At 38.6% G+C, this 25507-nt stretch overlaps 2 protein-coding genes across 9 annotated transcripts in view; one reads left to right on the top strand and one right to left on the bottom strand.

Moving 5' to 3' along the window:
* Positions 1–20353, bottom strand: part of ANKIB1 (ankyrin repeat and IBR domain containing 1) — a 135957-nt gene extending 115604 nt beyond the window's left edge. For all 5 annotated transcript variants that reach the window (XM_061198567.1, XM_061198570.1, XM_061198568.1 and 2 more), the window contains exon 1: positions 19953–20353. The gene's annotated coding sequence lies outside the window, so the exon portion shown is untranslated. The remainder of the gene's footprint in view (positions 1–19952) is intronic.
* Positions 20354–20567: 214 nt separating this feature from the next.
* Positions 20568–25507, top strand: part of KRIT1 (KRIT1 ankyrin repeat containing) — a 35649-nt gene continuing 30709 nt past the window's right edge. Inside the window, exons 1-3 of one of the 4 annotated variants that reach the window (XM_061197814.1) lie at positions 20584–20638; positions 20802–20986; positions 25313–25437. In XM_061197814.1, coding sequence (XP_061053797.1) covers positions 25336–25437 — 102 coding nt within the window. In that variant the 5' untranslated portion in view covers positions 20584–20638; positions 20802–20986; positions 25313–25335. Of the gene's footprint in view, positions 20987–25312; positions 25438–25507 lie in introns of all 4 variants that reach the window. The other 3 variants (XM_061197812.1, XM_061197813.1, XM_061197815.1) reach the window with 3 other exon arrangements.

The raw sequence follows: 25507 nt of genomic DNA on the forward strand, positions 1-25507 counted from the left end.
CAATTTTAATTGTACTCTAATCTTATTTCACAAGGATTCAGAAGTAATTTATAAGCAACATACTGATGATTAAATAAGGTAAGGGGATATAGTGCTATTGAAGGCAGCCTAGTATACATGGAAAGAATATGGACTTAGGAGTCACAAAGATCTGCAGGATTCAAGGTTTTGTGTGTGTGTGTGTGTGTGTGTGTGTGTGTGTGTGTGTGTGTGTATGTGTGTTTTGTAAGATCTGTTAAAGGGCTTTTATTAAAAAATTTTTTTAATTCAAATATAGTTTATTTACAATATTGTGTTAATTTCAGGTGTACAGCATAAAAATTCAATATTTTTTCAGATTATATTCCATTATAGGTTATTACAAGATAATAGGTATACTTTCCTGTGCTATACATTAAATCCTTGCTGCTTATCTATTTTATACATAGTAGTTTTTAATCTGTTAATCCCATACCTTAATCTGTCCCTCCTCACTTCCCTCTCCCCTTTTGGCAACCATTAGTTCGTTTTCTATGTCTGTTAGTCTGTTTCTGTTTTGCATACACATTTATTTGTATTATTTTTTAGATTCCACATATAAGTGATATATAGCATTTGTCTTTCTCTGTCTGACATTTCACTAAGCATAATATTCGCTAGGTCCATGTTGCTGCAAATGGCAGTATTTCATTCTTTTTTACGGCTGAGTAACATTCCATTGTGTGTATATATACATATATACACACTACATCTTCTTAAGCCATCTGTCTGTTGATGGGCACTTGAGTTACTTCCATGTCTTGGCTATTGTAAATATTGTAAATATTGCTGCTATGAACACTGGGGTGCATGTACCTTTTCAAATTAGTGTTTTCATTTTTTAAGGATATATCCCCAGCAGTGGAATTACTGGATCATATGATAGTTCTATTTTTAGTTTTTTGAGGAACAAGGATTCCCTTTTCTCCACATCCTCTCCAACATTTATTATTTGTAGACTTTTTGAAGATAGCCATTCCAAGAGGTGTGAGTCGATACCTCATTGTTGTTCTGATTTGCATTTCTCTAATAATTAGCGATGTCTACTCAAGTCTTCTGTCCATTTTTTGATCAGATTGTCTGTTGTTTGACTATAAGTACATGGGTTTACTTCTGAGCTATTACGTTCCATTGATCTGTGTGTTTTTGTGCCAGTATCATACTCCTTTGATTACTGTAGCTTTGTAGTATAGTCTGAAATCTGTGAGGGTTTTACCTCTAACTTTATTCTTTCTTCTCAGGATTGCTTTGGCAATTCTGGGTCTTTTGTGGTTCCATATAAATTTTAGAATTATTTGTTGTAGTTCTGTGTGGGTTCAAGTTTTAATTCTAGTCCTTACCTGCCCGCATATAGGATATAAGCCGTAATATTAGTATACTGCCCCATACTGTTGATATCTAGTCTTCAGTTATTTTAAAATACAAACTCCTTGAGAACAGGACCTATGTTTTATATTATCTCTGTATTCCCCCGCATTATATTCACTTAGGTGTTCAATAAACATTTACTTAACTAATATGGAATAGATTTTAATAATCAGATAAACTTCCTACCTAATAGGTACCCTTGCTTCCAGATTCCAGCCCCCAAAGCACATCACCCCCCAACTAGCTTAAGACAAATCTGATTTTGTCCAATTCCATTTTAAAACCTTCCAAGGCTTCCAGCCCTTAAGCAGTTAAGGAAAATTTCCTGACAAGACAAGAATTTCTCTCTTATAACTCAGACTTACCTCTGAGTAGGTACTACTCAACCTCCAGGAATGTTCTTTCCATGCCTCTATAAGCTCCTCCTCAATAGGCTAACTTCTACTAGTCATCCAGGCCTCAGTTTATAAGCCATTTTCTCTATCAAGGTCCCTGATCATAGTTCTCCAACCTTCAGCTAACAGTTAGATGTCCTGCCTCCCTAACTTGATAATACACTCAACTTACCATCTAATACTATAATGAAATGTTTAACCTGCTTCCTTAACTATGTGGTAAACTTGAGGACAGGATCATACCACTTTCAGTTTTATATCCACTATTTACCACAGTTACTGGCACATAAAAAACCTTTAATTAATATTATTTATTGAGCATGATGATAAAGTCCTGTGTTCTCAACAACAATAGTTTCCAATTTGAGAATATAATCATGTTTATTTCCCTGTTTGCTTGTAAATAACTGAGGGACAAAAACACCTGGCTGCCTAATAGATTAAAGAAAAAGATTCTGGGGCTTTATTCAGCACACACATTTACTCTGACACAAAAAGCAAAATCAGCGTTATTTTTTTCAAAGAACAGAAAAAATATTTCACAACTACTTGCTACCAATGGGGGACCTGTTTTCTCTTGGCCTCATCCTCAGAGGTTACAGTTACCAAACTGGATTTGATCCTCAATTAAAACAAGCAGAGCCATGGATGATGAAAGAAAAAACAGAAAGAAGTTGCTGCTCAGATTGGAATGCCATCCTGGGACTAAAAGGTGACAAGCACCTGTTATGGATGACTGAAAAGAAAGACAAATGAACCTGCATTCCTGATAGGCCAGTGGAACCACGAAAACAACTCTGGACGTCCTCCCTCTAATTTCTCATTACAGTGGCCCTCCATATCCATGGACGAGAAACCAGCAGATATGGCGGGCTGAATGTAATGGACTTGAGCATCCACAGATTTTGGCATCTGCATGGGGTCCCGGAACCAATCCCCTTCAGATATAGAAGGACGACTATACTTAAAGATAATTCCCCCTCCACCATTTGTTTCTACCACTCTTTTTTGGATTTCTAGAGCAACTAAATATGATTTCTGATTGATAGGAAAGACAATACAAAGTTAGAAGAATATTTAGAAAAAAGTTGGTATACCCAGGAGGATAGAGATATTCGCAAGACAAGAACACTGGAAGCCATAGGGAAAAAGACAGACATAAATGATAATATGAAGTACCAAAAGAAAATGTATGGCCAATGATACTATAAACTAAGACAAACAACAAAATACAGACTGACAAAACATATTGGCAGGGACTTCCCTGGTGGTCCAGTGGTAAAGAATGTGCCTTACAATGCAGGGGACATGGGTTCAATCCCTGGTCAGGGAACTAAGATCCCACATGCCACAGGGCAACTAAGCCCACGTGCCACAACTACAGAGCCCATGAGCCCTGGAGCCTGCGCGCTACAACTAGATAGAGAAAACCCACATGCCACAACTAGAGAGAAGCCTGCACATCACAACAAAGAGCCCACCTGCTGCAACTGAAGACCCAACACAACCAAAATAAATAAATAAGTAAATAATAAATCTTCTTTTTTTAAAAATAATTTCCCTGATAATTGGGTTTTCAGAGAATTCTTTTTTTTTTTTTTAATTTATTTAATTATTTATTTATTTTATGGCTGTGTTGGGTCTTTGTTTCTGCGCGAGGGCTTTCTCTAGTTGTGGCAAGCAGGGGCCACTCTTCATCGCGGTGCGCGGGCCTCTCACTATCGCGGCCTCTCTTGTTGTGGAGCACAGGCTCCAGACGCGCAGGCTCAGTAATTGTTGCTCAGGGGCCCAGCCGCTCTGCGGCATGTGGGATCCTCCCAGACCAGGGCTCGAACCCGTGTCCCCTGCATTGGCAGGCAGACTCTAAAGCACTGCGCCACCAGGGAAGCCCAATAAATCTTAAAAAAAATACTTTTGGCAAACAAAGCTAAAGGATTATATCCATATCAAAAAGAAGCAACAAATCAATAAGGAAAAAAATCCAGAAGGTGGTGCTTTTCACTGGAAACTGGATGATCTCAGGAGAATGGATATTGACTAGGAACTTATAAAGACTGACACCAAGAAACAATTTAGGATATACAACATCAAGAGTGACCCAGGAGCAGGGGCGGGAGCTTCAAGATGAGGGCGGCACGAAAGAAACAGGTGAGAGAGGAACCAAGATGGCGGAGTAGAAGGACGTGCTCTCACTCCCTCTTGCGAGAACACCAGAATCACAACTAGCTGCTGGACAATCATCGACAGGAAGACACTGGAACTCACCAAAAAAGATACCCCACATCCAAAGACAAAGGAGAAGCCACAATGAGATGGTAGGAGGGGTGCAATCACAGTAAAATCAAATCCCATAATTGCTGGGTGGGTGACTCACAGACTGGAGAACACTTATACCACAGAAGTCCACCATTGGAGTGAAGGTTCTGAGCCCCACGTCAGGCTTCCCAACCTGGGGGTCCGGCAACGGGAGGAGGAATTCCTAGAGAATCAGACTTTGAAGCCTACTGGGATTTGATTGCAGGACTTTGACAGGACTGAGGGAAACAGAGACTTCACTCTTGGAGGGCACACACAAAGTAGTGTGCTCATCGGGACCCAGGGGAAGGAGCAGTGACCCCACGGGAGCCTGAACCAGACCTACCTGCTACTGTTGGAGGGTCTCCTGCAGAGGCGGGGGGTGGTTATGGCTCACCATGGGGACAAGGACACTGGCAGCAGAAGTTCTGGGAAGTACACCTTGGTGTGAACCCTCCCAGAGTCTGTCATTAGCCCCACCAAAGAGACCAGGTAGGCTCCAGTGTTGGGTTGCCTCAGGCCAAACAACCAACAGGGAGGGAACCCAGCCCCACCCATCAACAGTCAAGTGCATTAAAGTTTTACTGAGCTCAGCCCACCAGAGCAACAGTCAGCTCTACCCACCAACAGTCCCTCCCTATCAGGAAACTTAAACAAGCCTCTTAGATAGCCTCATACACCAGAGGGCAGAGAGCAGAAGCAAGAAGAACTACAATCCTGCAGCCTGTGGAACAAAAACCACATTCACAGAAATATAGACAAGATGAAAAGGCAGAGGGCTATGTACCAGATGAAGAAACAAGACAAAACCCCAGAAAAACAACTAAATGAAGTGGAGATAGGCAACCTTCCAGAAAAAGAATTCATTATAATGATAGTGAAGATGATCCAGGACCTCGGAAAAAGAATGGAGGCAAAGACCAAGAAGATGCAAGAAATGTTTAACAAAGACCTAGAAGAATTAAACAACAAACAAACAGAGATGAACAATACAATAACTGAAATGAAAACTACACTAAAAGGAATCAATAGAAGAATACTGAAGCAGAAGAACGGATAAGTGACCTGGAAGACAGAATGGTGGAATTCACTGCTGCAGAACAGAATAAAGAAAAAAGAATGGAAAAAAATGAAGACAGCCTAAGAGACCTCTGGGACAACATTAAACGCAACAACACTCGCACTATAGGGGTCCCAGAAGGAGACTAGAGAGAGAAAGGACCAGAGAAAATATTTGAAGAGATTATAGTCAAAAACTTCCCTAACATGGGAAAGGAAATAGCCACCCAAGTCCAGGAGTGCAGTGAGTCCCATACAGGATAACCCCAAGGAGAAACATGCCGAGACACATAGTAATCAAATTGGCAAAAATTAAAGACAAAGAAAAATTATTGAAAGCAGCAAGGGAAAAACGACAAATAACATACAAGGGAACTCCCATAAGGTTAACAGCTGATTTCTCAGCAGAAACTCTACAAGCCAGAAGGGAGTGGCATGATATACTTAAAGTGATGAAAGGGAAGAACCTACAACCAAGATTACTCTACTCTGGCAAGGATCTCATTCAGATTCGATGGAGAAATTAAAAGCTTTACAGACAAGCAAAAGCTAATAGAATTCAGCCCCACCAAACCAGCTCTACAACAAATGCTAAAGGAACTTCTCTAAGTGGGAAACACAAGAGAAGAAAAGGACCTACAAAAACAAACCCAAAACAATTAAGAAAATGGTCATAGGAACATACATATCGATAATTACCTTAAACGTGAATGGATTAAATGCTCCAACCAAAAGACACAGGCTTGCTGAATGGATACAAAAACAAGACCCATATATATACTGTCTACAAGAGACCCACTTCAGACCTAGGGACACATTCAGACTGAAAGTGAGGGGATGGAAAAAGATATTCCATGCAAATGGAAATCAAAAGAAAGCTGGAGTAGCAATACTCATGTCAGATAAAATAGACTTTAAAATAAAGAATGTTACAAGAGATAAGGAAGGACATTACATAATGATCAGGGGATCAATCCAAGAAGAAGATATAACAATTATAAATATATATGCACCCAACATAGGAGCACCTCAATACATGAAGCAACTGCTAACAGCTCTAAAAGGCGAAATCGCCAGTAACACAATAATAGTGGGGGACTTTAACACCTCACTTACACCAATGGACAGATCATCCAAAATGAAAATAAATAAGGAAACAGAAGCTTAAAATGACACAATAGACCAGATAGATTTAATTGATATTTATAGGACATTCCATCCAAAAACAGCAGATTACACTTCCTTCTCAAGTGCATTCTCTATCCTGGAACATTCTCCAGGATAGATCACATCTTGGGTCACAAATCAAGTCTCAGTAAATTTAAGAAAATTGAAATCATATCAAGCATCTTTTCTGACCACAATGCTATGAGATTAGAAATCAATTACAGGGAAAAAAACGTAAGAAACACAAACACATGGAGGCTAAACAATACGTTACTAAATAACCAAGAGATCACTGAAGAAATCAAAGAGGAAATCAAAAAATACCTAGAGACACATGACAATGAAAACACGATGATCCAAAACCTATGGGATGCAGCAAAAGCAGTTCTAAGAGGGAAGTTGATAGCTATACAAGCCTACCTCAAGAAAGAAAAAAAATCTCAAATAAACAATCTAACCTTACACCTAAAGGAACTAGAGAAAGAAGAACAAACAAAACCCGAAGTTAGCAGAAGGAAAGAAATCATAAAGATCAGAGCAGAAATAAATGAAATAGAAACAAAGAAAACAATAGCAAAGATCAATAAAACTAAAAGGTGGTTCTTTGAGAAGACAAAATTGATAAACCATTAGCCAGACTCATCAAGAAAAAGAGGGAGAGGACTCAAATCAATAAAATTAGAAATGAAAAAGGAGAAGTTACAACAGACACCGCAGAAATCCAAAGCATCCTAAGAGACTACTACAAGCAACTCTATGCCAACAAAATGGATAACCTGGAAGAAATGGACAAATTCTTAGAAAGGTATAACCTTCCAAGACTGAACCAGGAAGAAATAGAAAATATGAATAGGGCAATCACAAGTAATCAAATTGGAACTGTGATTAAAAATCTTCCAACAAGGGCTTCCCTGGTGGCGCAGTGGTTGAGAATCTGCCTGCCAATGCAGGGGACACGGGTTCGAGCCCTGGTCTGGGAAGATCCCATATGCCGCGGAGCAACTAGGTCCGTGAGCCACAATTACTGAGCCTGCGCGTCTGGAGCCTGTGCTCCGCAACAAGAGAGGTCGTGATAATGAAAGGCCCGCGCACCGCGATGAAGAGTGGCCCCCACTTGCCGCAACTAGAGAAAGCCCTCGCACAGAAACGAAGACCCAACACAGCCATAAATAATAAATAAATAAATTAAAAAAAAAAAAAAAAATCTTCCAACAAACAGAAGTCCAGGACCAGATGGCTTCACAGGTGAATTCTATCAAACATTTAGAGAAGAGCTAACACTCATCCTTCTCAAACTCTTCCAAAAAACTGCAGAGGAAGGAACACTCCTAAACTCATTCTATGAGGTCACCATCACCCTGATACCAAAACCAAAGATACTACAAAAAAAGAAAATTACAGACCAATATCACTGATGAATATAGATGCAAAAATCCTCAACAAAATACTAGCAAACAATCCAACAACACATTAAAAGGATCATACACCATGATCAAGTGGGATTTATCCCAGGGATGCAAGGATTCTTCAATATACGCAAATCAATCAATGTGATACACCATATTAACAAATTGAAGAATAAAAACCATATGATCATCTCAAGAGATGCAGAAAAAGCTTTTGACAAAATTCAACACCCATTTATGATAAAAACTCTCCAGAAAGTGGGCATAGAGGGAACCTACCTCAACATAATAAAGGCCATATATGACAAACCCACAGCAAACATCATTCTCAATGGTGAAAAACTGAAAGCATTTCCTCTAAGATCAGGAACGAGACAAGGAGGTCCACTCTCGCCACTATTATTCAACATAGTTTTGGAAGTCCTAGTCACAGCAATCAGAGAAGAAAAAGAAATAAAAGGAATCCAAATTGGCAAAGAAGAAGTAAAACTGTCACTGTTTGCAGATGACATGATACTATACATAGAGAATCCTAAAGATGCCACCAGAAAACTACTAGAGCTAATCAATGAATTTGGTAAAGTTGCAGGATACAAAATGAATGCACAGAAATCTCTTGCATTCCTATACACTAATGATGAAAAATCTGAAAGAGAAATTAAGGAAACACTCCCATTTACCACTGCAACAAAAAGAATAAAATACCTAGGAAGACAAAAGACCTGTATGCAGAAAACTATAAGACACTGATGAAAGAAATTAAAGATGATACCAACAGATGGAGAGATATACCATGTTCTTGGATTGGAAGAATCAATATTGTGAAAATGACTATACTACCCAAAGCAATCTACAGATTCAATGCAATCCTTATCAAATTACCAATGGCAGTTTTTACAGAACTAGAACAAAAAATCTTAAAATTTGTATGGAGACACAAAAGACCCCGAATAGCCAAAGCAGTCTTGAGGGAAAAAAACGGAGCTGGAGGAATCAGACTCCCTGACTTCAGACTACAATACAAAGCTACAGTAATCAAGAAAATATGACTGGCACAAAAACAAAAACATAGATCAATGGAAGAAGATAGAAAGCCCAGAGATAAACCCACGCACCTATGGACAACTAATCTATGACAAAGGAGGCAAGGATATACAATGGAGAAAAGACAGTCTCTTCAATAAGTGTTGATGGGAAAACTGGACAGTTACATATAAATGAATGAAATTAGAACACTCCCTAACACCATACACAAAAATAAACTCAAAATGGATTCGAGACCTAAATGTAAGACCGGACACTATAAAACTCTTAGAGGAATACATAGGAAGAACACTCTTTGACATAAATCACAGCAAGATCTTTTTTGATCCACCTCTAGAGTAATGGAAATAAAAAAAACAAAAAAAAAAACAAATGGGACCTAATGAAACTTCAAAGCTTTTGCACAGCAAAGGAAACCATAAACAAGACGAAAAGTCAACCCTCAGAATGGGAGAAAATATTCGCAAACAAATCAATGGACAAAGGATTAATCTCCAAAATATATAAACAGGTCATGCAGCTGAATATTAAAGGAACAAACAACCCAATCCAAAAATGGGCAGAAGACCTAAATAGACATTTCCCCAAAGACATACAGATGGCCAACAAGTACATGAAAAGCTGCTCAACATCACTAACTATTAGAGAAATGCAAATCAAAACTACAATGAGGTAACACCTCACACCAGTTAGAATGGGCATCATCAGAAAATCTACAGACAACAAATGCTGGAGAGGGTGTGGAGAAAAGGGAACCCTCTTGCACTGTTGCTGGGAATGTAAATTGATACAGCCACTATGGAGAACAGTATGGAGGTTCCTTAAAAAACTAAAAATAGAATTACCATATGATCCAGTAATCCCACTACTGGGCATATACCCAGAGAAAACCATAATTCAAAAAGACACATGCACCCCAATGTTCATTGCAGCACTATTTACAATAGCCAGGTTATGGAAGCAACCTAAATGCCCATCGACAGACGAATGGATAAAGATGTGGTACATATATACAATGGAATATTACTCAGCCATAAAACGGAATGAAATTGAGTCATTTGTTGAGACGTGGATGCATCGAGACTGTCATACAGAGTGAAGTAAATCAGAAAGAGAAAAACAAATATCGTATATTAACACATATATGTGGAACCTAGAAAAATGGTACAGATGAGCTGGTTTGCCGGGCAGGAGTTGAGACACAGATGTAGAGAACAAATGTATGGACACCAAGGGGGGGAAAGCTACAGGGGTGGGGTGGGGATGGTGGTGTGCTGAATTGGGCGATTGGGATTGACATGTATACACTGATGTGTATAAAATTGATGAGTAATAAGAACCTGCTGTATAAAAATATAAATAAAATTAAATTTAAAAATTTAAAAAAAACCAATAGGAAAAATTGAGTAAAGCTATGAATAAGCAATTCAAAGAATCGAAAAATCAAAAGGACCAACAAAAATATCAAAAGATGCTCAGCTTCACAAGTAGTTAGGAAAATGAAGAATTATAAGATGCTTTTAAAATTGATTTTATTGTCAAAGAAAACATGAGTGTTAGTGAGTTTGTGAGGGAAATAGTTACTCTCAGACTTTTATGACGGCAGTAAGAACTATATCAACATTTCTGGAAAATAATCTGGCATTATTTATTAAAATTAAAACACTATATATTATGTACAAGATAGTCATTGCAATATTGTTCATAATTGAAGACTAGAGACAACACAGATGTCCAAAATGAAAACAGATGTGGTTTCATATATCTATTGCTATAAAACAAACCACCTCAAACTTAGTGCCTCAAAACAATGTCATTTCTCACAATTCTATAGGTTGGCTGGGCCATTTCTTCGCTGTTTTCACCTCTGATTCCTCTGCAGGTGCATTCAGCTAAACAGTCAGCTGGGTTAGTAGGTCCAAGATAGTCCACTTTCATGTTTGCTGGATTAATTCTTGGTTCTCTCACCCTCCTATAAGCTAGACCAGCTTCCTTACAGGGCAGCTACAGGAAAGCGTTCTTTGAAGTCTTCTTAAGGACTAAGCTCCAGAACTCACACATCACATCCACCATATTCACTGGCCGAAGCAAATCACAAGGCTAGACAAGACTCAAGAGATGGAGAAATTGATGAGAGAAGCAGCAAAGCCCCAAGGCAAAGGGGAATGCATACCAGTATAGAAGAACTTTACGGTCGTTAATCATTCTACCACAGGTAGGTAGTGTGTGTATATGTGTGTGTACTATATAGCTGTATATTTCATTATATATATGTATATTTGTAAATCTACAGTTTTATTCTAGTAATACTATATAGCTGTATATTTCATCACATATATGTATGTTTGTAAATCCTGGAAATATGCTTAAAAATTAACTAATGAAATACTGAGCTATGCAAAGTAGTAAGCATGCTGGCTAAGGATGCAGGGCACTGAGGGCATGTCAGGAAGGCCAACACAGGTGTGGCCCAGAGGTGAGGGTAACAGGGTGTTGTGTGCAGACAGGGAGTTGCACAGAGCTGTGGGCCCAGTGAGGGCTTATGGATCCACAAAGAGGCACAGGCCAACAGGCCCAGCAATCAACGAGGCAGGGTGTGGTAGGGAGAGATAAAGGGAGGTGATGGTCTACAAGGCAGGGAGAATGGTAACAAAACAATTGGACAAGTGATAACTATAATGAGACTAATGTGAAGCTAAGTTTCTTACCACCAGAGAAGGCATTAAAAACATGGAAAGGGCAAAGACTAGAAAGAACCCTGGGGTATTGGATTGGAATTGGAAGAATTAGGAACAAACTTCTGGTTTTATAACATGAACATAGATACAGAAATAATTATGGATGTATATTAGCACATTATACATATATGTATGTGTATACAAACCATACTTACATAGTCATACATTTCCTAGTCCCTATAAGCAATGACACCCCAGTAGCAATGAGAAACTAAACCCTAAATCTTTGTTTTTAAACACCATATTTTACAAAAACAAATAACAATAACAAAAACCAAACAGGGCTCCTTGAAGAAATGGCTGATTCCAGGGCTAGACCAGGCAAAGTACAAGACGAACCAGGAACAGCATGTTCTGCCAGAAGTGCACAATGAATGAGATGGGAGCATGATAAATAGGCACAGGAGCCAGCTTGAAGGGGCTCCCACCGGCTAAATCAGGGACAACTTAAACAGCAAAACAAATAATGATAGTAACAAATCACAACACACTAAAATCAAAATCCACAAGTCCTTACTGATTTAATAAACAAATAGGGGAGAAAGAAAAGTTCTACCTTACAGTAAAATACCAACTAATACATGTAGAAGGAATAAAAAAAATAGAGAAATATAATTATAAAAGTAGTTAATTCAGGTGGGAGTCATCACTGATACCTACACTGAGGCTAGTGAGTAGAGGTTTGATAAGAATCAAGATGCATAATTTTGGAATACCTCTCCACAAATTTTGATCAAATACAAAAGGACACCAATACGATCCAGGTGTTAATCACCAGTAGCAGCATGATTTGACATCATATGCCTGTGGATGCAATGCACTGAGACAGGCACAGCCCCACTTCTGTGGTATTCCTGCTAGAAATGCAAGATTCGATTGGAGTCATGAGAAAATATCACATGGACCTAGGCTCAGGGTGATCCTACAGAATGTACTACCTAAAACTGTCAAGGACATGAAAGATGGGGGAAAATGAGGCTGAAGAAGTCTGAAAAGACATGACAACTAAATACAACATGCATTCTTGGATAGGATCCTAGATCAAAAAAGAAAGAGATATTGTTGGGATAGTCGATGAAATACGAATAGGTTCCTTGGACTAGACAGTAGTGTTGTACCAATGCTTATCTTCCGACTTGGAGGGTTATATAAGAGAGTGCCTTGTTTTTGAGAAATAGACACTGTAGTATTTATGGGTGATGGAACACCATGTCTACAGCTTGCTCCAAAAGGTTCTGAAAAAGACTATGATAATGGGTATGTACCTATGTATTTACACACACATATACAAACATGTATGTAACATATATATGAAGACAGAAAGAGAGACGACAGGCAATGGAAGAAATGCAGTAAAATATTAACAATGGTGGAATCTGAATGAAGGAGATAAAGGAGTTCTTTGTACTGTTCTGGCATCTCTTCTGTTAAGTTTTAAATTATTTCAAAATAGTTTTTAAAAATGTGATTATTAATATGTGATACAGAACATCTGGTGTTACAGCAAATGATAAGCAGCTACTGTCTGAGGCTAGGAGATAGAATGAAAACCCTGGCTTAATATGTTTATTTACATAACATTCCTTTACAATACCCTGAGGGGATACACGAATAGGAGGGCAATGTTTTATGCCTATTTGGCGTAAAGGCATCTCAATGTTTTTAAGTGAACTTTCCTTTCTCTTCATGGATTTTAAATAGGCATTTTACAGTTCAATGAGAAAAGGAATTCTGACTTATTCATCTCTGTGGTCCCAGTACCTAATGCATTTATGATTTTGTCAGTTATGTCTTGAATAGGAATTCTATCCCCAATATTATTCCAATCAGAAAATACAGTGATCCTACCAAACGTAAAATAGATAGCTAGTGGGAAGCAGCTGCATAGCAGAGGGAGATCAGCTCGGTGCTTTGTAACCACCTAGAGGGGTGGGATAGGGATGGTGGGAGGGAGACACAAGAGGGAGGGGATATGGGGATACATGTATACGTATAGTGGATTCACTTTGTTATACAGCAGAAACTAACACAACATTGTAAAGCAACTATACTCCAATAAAGATGTTAAAAAACAAAACAAACAGTGATCTAAGTACCAAGAATTCTGTTACACTGAAAGGGAAAAACTGTATATGTTAAGCTAAAATATATATGTCAGACTGAGGATCGAAGAATATCAAGGATTACTTTTCTTAGGAACTTGGAGGAGGAATAATTATATGCTCTACAGTACTAAAAACAAGAATGTATAACCAGAAGCAAAAGGCCTTAGTCTAAAGAATGGCTAACTGTTGACAGTTTTTGGTTAAAACCAACCAAACAAACAAAACAGAATACAAATGAAACTTGGTGAAAAGAGCTGACAGTGGATGATCATCCTTTAAAAAATTTGAGAGGGTCTGAAAAACAATTAGATTGAACCATATCAAATTGCTGATAAAGCATATATCCTACTAATAGATGAGTAAGGTCAGTTTTAAATATGAAGGAATACATTTTCATTGCAGAAACCAAAACTCTCCAAGGCATCAGAGAATTGTCAAAATTGAACTGAGAATGTTTAAAAGCTGAATAGGTTTCATGTAGATCAATACTCTGTCCTTCCTGGAGAATACAAACATTTTTTAGTACATTTTCTAGGCTCTTGGTCCCACTAATTAACTAGAAGAAAAAAAAGTTATGCATGCTTGAAAATCTGCGTTACAGTTAACCATAATTAACTTCAGAACTGTCTTTTCAAAGGTTTAAACAACAGCTGAAAATTACATCTTGATACTATACAATTCATCTGCTCTAGTAAATAAAAGATACTAATACTTTATGAAATCAGAACCTTTCTACTCAAAGCATTAACCTGATCTGACCAAGGAGGTGAAAGACTTATACACTAAGAACTATAAAACATTAATAATGGAAATTGAAGATGATTCAAAGAAATAGAAAGATATCCCATGCTCTTGGATTGGAAGAATTAATATTGTTAAAATGGCCATACTACCCAAAGCAATTTACAGGTTTAATGTGATCCTTATCAAATTATCCATGACATTTTTCACAGAACTAGAACAACTAATCCTAAAATTCCTATGGAACCATAAAAGGTCCAGAATTGCCAAAGCAATCCTGAAGAAAAAGAACAAAGCAGGAGGCCTAACTCTCCCAGACTTCCAACAATACTACAAAGCTACAGTAATCAAAACAGCATGGTATTGGCACAAAAACAGACATATGGATCAATGGAACAGAAAAGAGAGCCCAGAAATAAACCCACACACCTACAGTCAATTAATCTTTGACAAAGGAGGCAAGACTATACAATGGGAAAAAGACAGTTTCTTTAGCAAGTGGTGCTGGGAAAGTTGGACTGCCGCATGCAAATCAATAAAATTAGAACACACCCTCTCACCATACACAAAAATAAACTCAAAATGGCTTAAAGACTTAAACATAAGACATGACACCATAAAACTCCCAGAAGAAAACATAGGCAAAACATTCTCTGACATACGTAAATCATACCAATGTCTTCTTAGGTCAGTCTCCTAAGGCAATAGAAATAAAAACAAAAATAAACAAATGGGACCTAATCAAACTTACAAGCTTTTGCACAGCAAAGGAAACCATAAAAAAAAAACAAAAAGACAACCTACAGAATGGGAGAAAATATTTGCAAAATGATGCGACTGACAAGGGCTTAATTTCCAAAAAATACGAACAGCTCATATAAGTCAACAACAAAAAAACAAACAACCCAATCCAAAAATGGGCAGAAGACCTAAATAGACATTTCTCCAAAGAAGAAATACAGATGGCCAATAGGCACATGAAAAGATGCTCAACATTGCTAATTATTAGAGAAAAGCAAATTAAAACTACAATGAGTTACCATCTCACACCAGTCAGAATGGCCATCATTAAAAAGTCTACAAATAACAAATGCTGGAGAGGGTGTGCAGAAAACGGAACCCTCCTATACTGTTGGTGGCAATGTAAGTTGTTGCAACCACTGTGGAAAACAGTATGGAGGATCCTCAGAAAACTAAAAATAGAATTACCATATGATCTAGCAATCCCACTCCCAGGCATATATCCAGACAAATCTATAATTCAAAAAGATACTTGCACCCCTATGTTCATAGGAGCACTATTTACAATAGTCAAGACATGGAAACAACCTAAATGTCCATCGACAGATGAATGGATAAAGAAGATGTGGTACATATATACAGTGGAATACTACTGAGCCATAAAAAAGAAAATAATGCCATTTGCAGCAACATGGATGCAACTAGAGATTATCATACTAAGTGAAGTATATCAGAAAGAGAAAGACAAATACCGTATGATATCACTTACGTGTGGAATCTATTGGGCTGGCCAAAAAGTTTGTTCGGTTTTTTCCATAAGATCTTACACAAAAACCCGAATGAAGTTTTTGGCCAGCCCAATAAAATATGACACAAATGAACCTATCTATGAAACAGAAACAGAATCTCGCACATAGAGAACAGACTGGTGGTTGCCAAGGGGCAGGGAATTGGGGGAGGTATGGAGAGGGAGGTTGGGGTTAGCAGATATAAGCTTTTACATAGAGAACAGATAAACAGCAAGGTCCTAGTGTATAGCACAGAGAGCTACATTCAATATCATATGATAAACCATAATGGAAAAGAATATTAAAAAAAAGAACATATATATATGTATAACTGAATCACACTGCTATACAGCAGATATTAACACATTGTAAATCAACTATACTTCAATTAAAAAAATTTTTTTAAATCACCTACAGGAAAAAAAATTAAGAACTGTTAAAACTATATTACAAGTTCTTCCCCTTAATGAGAAATCTTAACGTCAAATTTTTTCTAGCATATAAGAAGTAAAACAACATTCATCATTACTATAAACCAGAATCTGTATGGGTTTTTTTGTTTTTTTTAAAGTCTGGTTGGGGGTCATGAATTAGATTTTATTTCAGGCCCTTTGAGGGACAAGAGAAATGAAAGACTTTTTAAAAAAAATAAATTTATTTATTTTATTTATTTATTTTTGGCTGTGTTGGGTCTTCGTTGTTGCGCGGGGTTTCTCTAGTTGCAGTGAGCGGGGGTTACTCTTCATTGCGGTGCGCGGGCTTCTCATTGCCGTGGCTTCTCTTGTTGTGGAGCACTGGCTCTAGGCACATGGGCTTCAGTAGTTGCAGCACGCAGAGTCAGTAGTTGTGGCTCAAGGCCTCTAGAGCACAGGTTCAGTAAGTTGCAGCGCATGGGGCTTAGTTGCTCCACGGCATGTGGGATCTTCCCAGAACAGGGATCAAACCCGTGTCCCCTGCATTGGCAGGCGGATTCTCAATCACTGCCCCACCAGGGAAGCCCTGTGTGGTTGGTTTGTTTGTTTGTTTGTTTATTTATTTATGGCTGTGTTGGGTCTTCGTTGCTGCACGCAGGCTTTCTCTAGTGCAGCGAGCGGGGGCTACTCTTCGTTGTGGTGCGCAGACTTCTCACTGCCATGGCTTCTCTTGTTGCAGAGCACGGGCTCTAGGGCGTGCGGGCTTCAGTAGTTGTGGCGCACGGGCTTAGTTGCTCTGCAGCATGTGGGATCTTCCCGGACCAGGGCTCAAACTCGTGTCCCCTGCATTGGCAGGCAGGTTCTTAACCACTGCGCCACCAGGGAAGCCCCCCCAGTGTGGTTTTTAAATGGAGATAAAATACTTCTTAGGACACTTCTAAGAATTAAATGAGATAATGTAATAACTAAATGCAGGGTAGCTAGTGTGAATTAAGTGCTCAATAAATGGCCTTTATTGTGTTAATTCTTATAGAAAGGATGTGAAACAACCCTGAAATACGGTCAAGTAACTTAAAAACCTATTAGAGATGTCTGTAAAGGCATATGGATAAAATCACAGTCAACTATCTAGACTGGCAAATTCAGGGAGGAAAAGAATCTTAACTTATTTATCCTTGTAGTTCCAGAATCTAACATAGTGCCTGGTACACAGAGTAGGCATTCAATAAAGTTTACTGAAATGAAGTGAGTACGAAAGTAAGTTATCTGGAAAAGAAAAAAAAAAGAGATAATCTGAGGTTGTCTGAAAAATAAACGTAAAGAGTCACCAAATTACTATTCCCTGAGCAAATCACACTTTGAGAAAGAAAACAAAATACCTAAGCATTTTTAGAACCCATGCACAGAAAATCCTCTCAGACTGGTCTTTTTAATAATGACTGAGTCACTCTCAAATCTGTTTTGGCAAATGTGTCATATATAAAGTTCAATATTAGAGAGAAGGATTTTTAAATTTCATCTAAATAAATGTTCATACCCAAAGACGTAAGAAGTACCCAAAACACTAAGGAATCTTTCCTAACTTACATTCAAGAAGAATCAGACTTAATTCATAGTTCTTCCATCTATTTATACATGAAAATTAGCTTGAGCTTTTACCTACAAGTAAGTTGTAAATACACATATTTCACTTTCACAAGTTCAAGTGCACCCCAGAAGAGGAAAAGGAAAGAAAGAAAACCAACTCTCTCAAAAGTGGGCAGTGCTATAGGAGTATAAAAGAGTAGCAAACAAAACTTCTCTCCCATGTCTCAGCAGCCACCTGATAGAGCCCACACTTACGGCACGGTCTGCATGGTTTCAGAACACTTTCATATTGAAAACTCAAAATTCCCAGTGCAATGGCAAGGGAAAAAGCATAAAGTGAAAATACAGTCCTATCTTTTCCACCCTATGTCCAAGAATAATAGGGGTCAATTTACTGTTTCTAAAAAGGACCTTTTCAAGTTATTGCCCATCACATCACTACAGCACCCACTTTTCTTATTTGCAAACTGATCAATTTTACGAAAAGCAAAAACCACACCCTTAATAATACATTCAACTCTGTGCAATGCTTGGCTTCTGACACAAGCCGGTAAAGTACAATTCCAGAGAGACAGCTGGAGATACATCTTTTAAGCCTAGTTCAAACTAAAATCTGTGAACAGTGTGCAGTTACAAATCAAATAATAACCTCAAATCAACTGCTAGAAGAAGGTTTTGAAAACAAAAAATCATTATTAAACACATTTACCTTTCTTAACAAAATGACGTTTTCTGAAAAAAATAACCAAAGCTACCAGTCTACACTACACAGTAATTTAGAGAACAATAACAAAGAACCTGTAGTTCACAAAGGAAAATCATTCTTAAATTATCATTTGCTTACTACAGTACCTGGAAAAGTACAAAATGCATGAAGTCAACTAAGAACTATTGTCCAGTCACTGACAGGATTACAGTTACTTTTTAGTCTAATTTCTGGAAAGTTCTGCTGTGGCAGTTTAAAAAGGAAACCAAATTTTAACGAGAAAAAATGCCTAGTTGCAAATGTGGAAATACACATTGAAGATATTCACGGTTAATTTTTTTTTTTTTTTAACTAAGAAGCAGGAAGGTGACAGGCACAAAGGTGTGTAACATCTGTAGATGGTTGAGCCAAATCAATTTTAAAAGAAAGGTCTCTATGGAATTAAGGATTTAAGATAATATCTTGACAAATATAATCTGACGTGATCAAAAATCACTTTAGTTTTTTTAACCACTAACAAAGCAAAAACTTCCAATGCAAAGATTTTCACATCGTACACACACACACTTTAAATTAAGAAATGTAAATTCAACACACTAAAAAATTATCTAAAGGTATCCAAAACACATTTGAAACATCAGACTTTTGTTTTCACATTGATTTCTCAGACCTCCTAGTAAATCTCCCCCGGAATGGGTCTTCATTTCAATACAAGGTTGTTCAATATGCCACTTCGTGTGAATAGAGCTTGTGAGACATCCTCAAAACCTCCTCGGGAGATCTTAATTACAGCTCTAATTCCAGTTTCCTGCGACTCAAACAGCAACGTACAGAAAACAGCTTATACACAGGAAGGGAGAGGAATGAAGGTCCAGGGAAAAGGCCCATTCGTTTGTGGTGGCAGAAGCTGAAAAAATAAAGGTTCCCGAGAGCTATGTGCCCCTATCCCCACCCATTATAGCCCTTCACTTTCATCCATTCACCCGCTCAAGACTCTCGAGCTCTCAGGAACAGCCGAACCCGTGGCTTTCCACGTCTCAAAGAATGGGCGGGGGAAGCTGTGAGGTCCGGGGTACAAACAGAAAAAAAGGGAGGACACAGATCCTTTGAGGACAGAGGGACAAGGAGATGCATCCAGATGGTGAGGATGGGACGTGCTACCGAAACACAGAGGCTTGCAAATTCGCTGGGAGAAGAGCTCCCAATGGGTCAGACAGAGGATGTTGCCTGTTCAGGAATAGGGACACACAATCCTCCACAAATGAAGGGAGGCATATTTGTAGGAGTCCCGGGAGGGCGTGAACTCGGTAGCGCTGAACTCGGAGGCGAAAATAGGCTGAGACAGCCTCAAAAAGACCGGTACGGCGACGCTGAGACTTACGGTTACTTCCCGGGCTGAGGGTAAGGGTCGGATCGACTCCGCAGCTCTGCAGTTCTGCCGCCCCTGCCTCTCGCGCCGAGCCGGTGTTCTCAGGTACTCCCTGCGCCCCACCCACCCGGGCGGACGCCTCTCCTCGCCCTGCACCCCCTCCTTGCCGACCCCGGTGCGCCCGCCGGGCAAAGGCTGCCGGGGCCGACGGTGCGCCCTGGAGGCCCGCGGGGAACTCAGCGAGAGCTGGAAGCGCCTGCGGCGAGGCTCAGACTGGGCGGGCGCCCCCCATGCCTCTCCGGCCGCCGCGCCGCCTCACTCGGGTGAGGAGAAGAGGGGGCGGTGGCTCTTGCCTCCGCCTCGCGGTCAAATCCGGCTCATGCTCCAGCCTGGCACGCGCGTGCAGCCCGGGCCGCCCCCCGCCCCTCCCCCGCCTCCGGTTCAGCCGCTGGCGCGCCCACTGCCGCCACCACCCCAGTCCCCGAGCCGCCCGCCACCAGCCCCAGACAGCCCGCAGCCCCAGCGAGAAACGGCAGGAACGGCAGCAGCTCGGCAGCCGACCCGGAAGCTCTTCCACCACCAACCGCGAGGCTGCGAGGGGCGTGAACCCGGAAGCGATTTCCTCGCCCCGGTAGCATCAGGATGGAAATCTAAGGCCTTTGCAGATCTGGAATCCCCTAGTTTGGGGAGGGGGTGAGGTGTGTATGGCGCTGAGCTGAGAGGAGAGGGAAGGCCAATAAAGAGACTGTGGACAAGAGGCTCTCCGAGTCCAGAGATCCGAGCTCTTGAGGCGCGAGGTGCGGAGCGCGGCCGAACACGCCGGGCGGCTTCTGGTGGCGACCGAGTGTTTTCCTGTCACAGGAAGTTGGGCCTGGCCGCTGGGAAAGTGAAGGGAAGGAGAAATGAGAAAGCGGTGACGGTCCCCCGCCCCCCAGGTGACTGTCCCACCCACTGAATTGAATGTAGCGGCCCGGGAGGTCCTCGGCCCCCCGCACGGGTGAGACGAGGAGGAGCACGATTCAGACGCCAGCGAGAGAAACGGAAAGGTAGGAGGCCGAACTATTTCCATCCACACCTAGTTTTTCCAGGCAAGGACTTTACTTCTTACAAAGACGCCAAAGACCCTTTTTGGGTGGCGGCTTTCGGTGCAGAGAGGCGTGCACGTCCTTTTCCGTTAGTGGACGCTGATGGGCGGTGGCGGAGGAAAAACCTCTTAGGCAGAGTGTTGATTTTTGTCATTTCAGGAAAAGCGATTCACAACTTGTCCTTGCAGCTCACCGCTCCTCTCTGTCCCTCTCTCCATCTTTTAAGGCTTTGGGCTTTCGTTCTTTGCTCGTTTCTCCATGGTGTTTTTAGCTTCACCAGAAATCTTTGATCTAGCTGACCTGACTCAGGATCTCACCTCCATGATTCCCTTCTCACTCTTGGAGAGTTTTTGTGTCTTCAGTTTGCTTGCGAATGCTTCTCTCAGCATCATGTCTTTTAACTGCTTTGATGTCCTCATCTTATTTTGGGGGGAATGTCAAAAACTCAAAAATGTTTTCATAACAATCGAAAAACAAATAATTCATTCCATGATCTTTTCGACTTAAACCCGAGTTAATGTGTTAGTTGGTTTCCCCTTCGAACTGGGTTGAAGAACTACAGTAGCAGTTGATATACAGCATATTTAGATATACTACGGATGATATCATGCTCCCCCAAATAACCTCCTTAAATATACTTGTAGGAATTCATTTGTTTCCCAATTCCACTATTACTTAGTTCCTTCTCTGTTAGCCAGATTTAGTATAATTGCATTCAGAAGTTATTTGAAGATTATTAAATATCTTAAATTACAGAATAGAATGTCACTTAACAGAAGAAAAGTACTTGAAAATTACCGATGGTACTTTTTGATACTACCTGATGATTGGTAGAACTGGTTGAAAGGACAAGGACAAAGCAAGCTGTGTTAGAAGTAGCACCAGTGACTATTTTCTATTCTGCTTTATTATTACTTCCTCTCTTTTTATTACTATAAACCAATTTGAGTGGCAAAAGGATGAAATTTTTAATGGTCAACATATCCCTGTAGGGGTATTCTTACAGATATTTAGTTGCCATTGCTTCTCTCTAATGTTACAATGCTTTAAAATATTAAATTGTTCCAGGAGAGTGGAGAAGTGGCAAGTAACTTAGCTACTCTACCTCAGTTTTCTTCTCCTGTAAAATGGAGATAATAATAATACCCACTTCATCAGGTTTGGGGAAGAATAAAATGAGTTAATGCATGTAAAGCACTTAGCACAGTGTCTAGCACATAATAAACATTATAGGTGTTAGCACGTATTCATATTATTTTAAAAGCATAATAACATGGGTTTTATTAGGTTGAGAAACATTGCTTAAGAATGGAGGAGAAGGGATCAGGAACATCCTACAGAACCCTAAGATAATGCTCCTTTTTTTGTTTTTATTCATGAAGTACACTTTCTGATCATTATTGGTAATTTCTATTAGCATGTACATTGTAAATCATCTTGTTAATTTTGACTTCTGGTAACTAAATTTTCAATACCTATATTCATGTACTGAATCTTCTCTTTTTCTTCATTGCAAACAACTTATAAAGTTTGTCCATCTGGGGAATTCCGTGGCGGTCCAGTGGTTTACGACTCTGCCCTTTCATTGCCTAGGGCCCAGGTTCAATACCTGGTCAGGAGACTAAGATCCTGCAAGCCTTGCAGCGCGGCCAAAATAAATAAATAAAGTTTGTCTATCTGTACTGTATATAGCAAATGTTTCTCATTAAAGACATTATTGGCAGTTTGTTCAACAGGACTGTTTTTAGTAAAGATGTTAACAAACCTCCCCCCATGGGGACTAAATGGCATCTGTTCACCCCATTTCTCCCCGGTCATAGTGACGAGAAATGCCCCTACAGATTTCCAAATGATCCCAGGTAGGTATCACTCCCAATTGAGAACCACTTCTACATATTTGTAAGGCCTTATTAGTCAGGCAGCATATTATCATTTATGCTTAAGCATTTTCCAGAAAATGCCACATATTTCCTATACTTAGTCACTTGAACCTTTATCTAAAATTCAGTCTAAACACATTACAAACTCTAGTTATAGTTTTTTCTATTATTTTTAGCTCAAATTACCCTCTTCCAATCCTTTTGCATGTGTTTCTGCCTTAGCAGTTTTGCCTTCATATATTAGTAGCTTCTGTTCTATTCCTCACTTAAGCCTTTGTTTCCTTCTTTCATGTCACTGGAAGTATGTATATTTCAAACATTCAAGTATGAATATTTCTTGAAACTCAATTTTTAGAATCTTTGGGGTACATTAACATTAAATGGTGTAAAAACAAAATGCTATAACTCTCATGGTTTTTAAAAATTATATGACATTTGTTTATCTTTTAAAAATTGAGTGTACTGTGCAATACCAAATATTCTAGAGAAGTGATAAGTATTAACAAATAAAGCTTTTTGCTAATAGATGTTTTTTTAACATGAGTTGACCAGCACAGGAATTGATTTGCTTTAAATCGTGTTTAGAAAACTAAGAATTACTTGATTTCTCTGTTTAGGTGCTTAATAGAAAAAAGGGTTTCCGTAATAGTGCCATATATGTTACAAAATGTATTCACAATGCAATGTCTTTCTTTTGGGGGCTGGCAGTCTTCAAGGAGGCATCCATACATTTCAAAATTTGTTGGATTTTATTATCTTGAAGTCATTGTTAATCTGAGGTGAAAAGTAATTGCTAAATAGAAATTCTGAGAAGAAAAAAGCCTCATCTTTTTCACTTAGTATAGAAAGTGCTGTTGTATGAGGTGGGTTTTCAGATGATCTTATGGAAAGACTGAACTGAAAAAAATTCCACAAGGTATGGAGTGAAAATGAATGTCTTCAAAACTTTTCACAAAATGAAATGTCTCAATCCTAATGTTTTCTGTAGTTTCTCTGTTGAGATATCTGTAGTTTCTCTGGATCTAAATCAGTGAAAATTTTTATAATCTAAAATAAAATTTTTATAATTTATAACTAAATTTTATAATTTAAAATAATTTATAAATTAAAATAATTTTTGTGCAATAATTTTAATGGTTCTTTTAATTTTAGGCTAACGTTTACTTAAAATATCAAAAGTTACTGGATTTTAAAAACATTTCTTTTAAAGGAAATTTTCCAGTTATAAGGCAGTGGAAGGAAGTAAATTAAAGGCTTTTGTTATTACACAAGGAAGCAAATTAAAGATTTCAAAATGACTTTATTAATTGCAGTTGAGAAAACAGAATAAAGTCCTCTATCTCCTCTCAAAAGATATTCAAAACCTTTCTTGAAAATGAGCTCTTTTTTTTCTATGAGAGTTGGGGCAATAAGGAAATCATTAAATATGAACAGGTCATTTTAATGCCTAATGGACTTTAAAAAAAACTGAAGAAGGTTCATCTCACCATGGCCAGGAAAGCAGCTCCTTGCTTGATGTTCTTTTAGAAATTTACTGGCCTATAAATGAGAGGAAGTTTTTTTTAAAAAAATAAATAAAATACATTCAATACAAAGAGATGTATTTTAGTCTAGCCATGAAAAAATTTAATAATAGCACTTAATGGAGAGATGGAACTATCAAACAACCGAGAGTGCTTGAACTTCAGTTACTTGTTGGAAATTGCCTAATGGAGACTTCAAATTAGTCTGGGGAAAAAAGTGTGCATGTGTATGTATATTAAAATATATATATTATATATTTGGAAGAAAATTTTTGAATTATCTAGGGAATTGATAATGGAAGTGGGAAATATTCTTAAGTCGTCATCAGAAAGCTTTTATCAACTGACTAAATGTTTTTGAGTCTGTGATAGGCACCTCCAATGAAAATTATAAACTATCCTTTAGTTCATCCAAATGTCAGATATCAAAGTTCTTTTTAAAGATTCTGGAAAGAATGTCAGTGGCAGCTATCTATTTCTAGCTTCCAAACTATTAACAGTATGACATTCACTTGTGCAATTTATGGAAAATAAGTGGGTACTATTCTAAATTGCTAGTTCAAGCCATTTTTTACTTAGTATTTACAAGACATTTTATAATCATATCACCTTTTTTTAGGTCCAAAAGGCAGATTCTTATGCTGTTAAGACCTATGAAAGTATGTATCCCCATTTTAAAAAACAAAAATCTACCTTTAATAGAAAAGGAAAAAAGGACAAGGTAATCTTAAATTATAAACAAAGGTTTTGAATGGTAAGATATAATCAGTCATCTCTGACTTGCTTTTTACATAGTATATGTATTCTAAGATAGAAAAATCAACATTTTATTTTTTAAATTGTTTTTCAAAGTAGTTATGTGTCCTTTAATTTAATCTTTCAAGGGATTTCTTTGTTTTATAAAGCAATGGGAAACCCAGAAAACATAGAAGATGCGTACGTTGCTGTTATTCGGCCAAAGAATGCTGCCAGTCTCAATTCTCGGGAATACAGAGCTAAGTCATATGAAGTGAGAACGATTTACTAACATTTGATTTTCAACCATTGAATGTCATTCTCCATTATCAATTTCATTTACA

Source organism: Eubalaena glacialis, chromosome 8 (assembly GCF_028564815.1).
Source record: "Eubalaena glacialis isolate mEubGla1 chromosome 8, mEubGla1.1.hap2.+ XY, whole genome shotgun sequence".
Classification (NCBI taxonomy): domain Eukaryota; kingdom Metazoa; phylum Chordata; class Mammalia; order Artiodactyla; family Balaenidae; genus Eubalaena; species Eubalaena glacialis.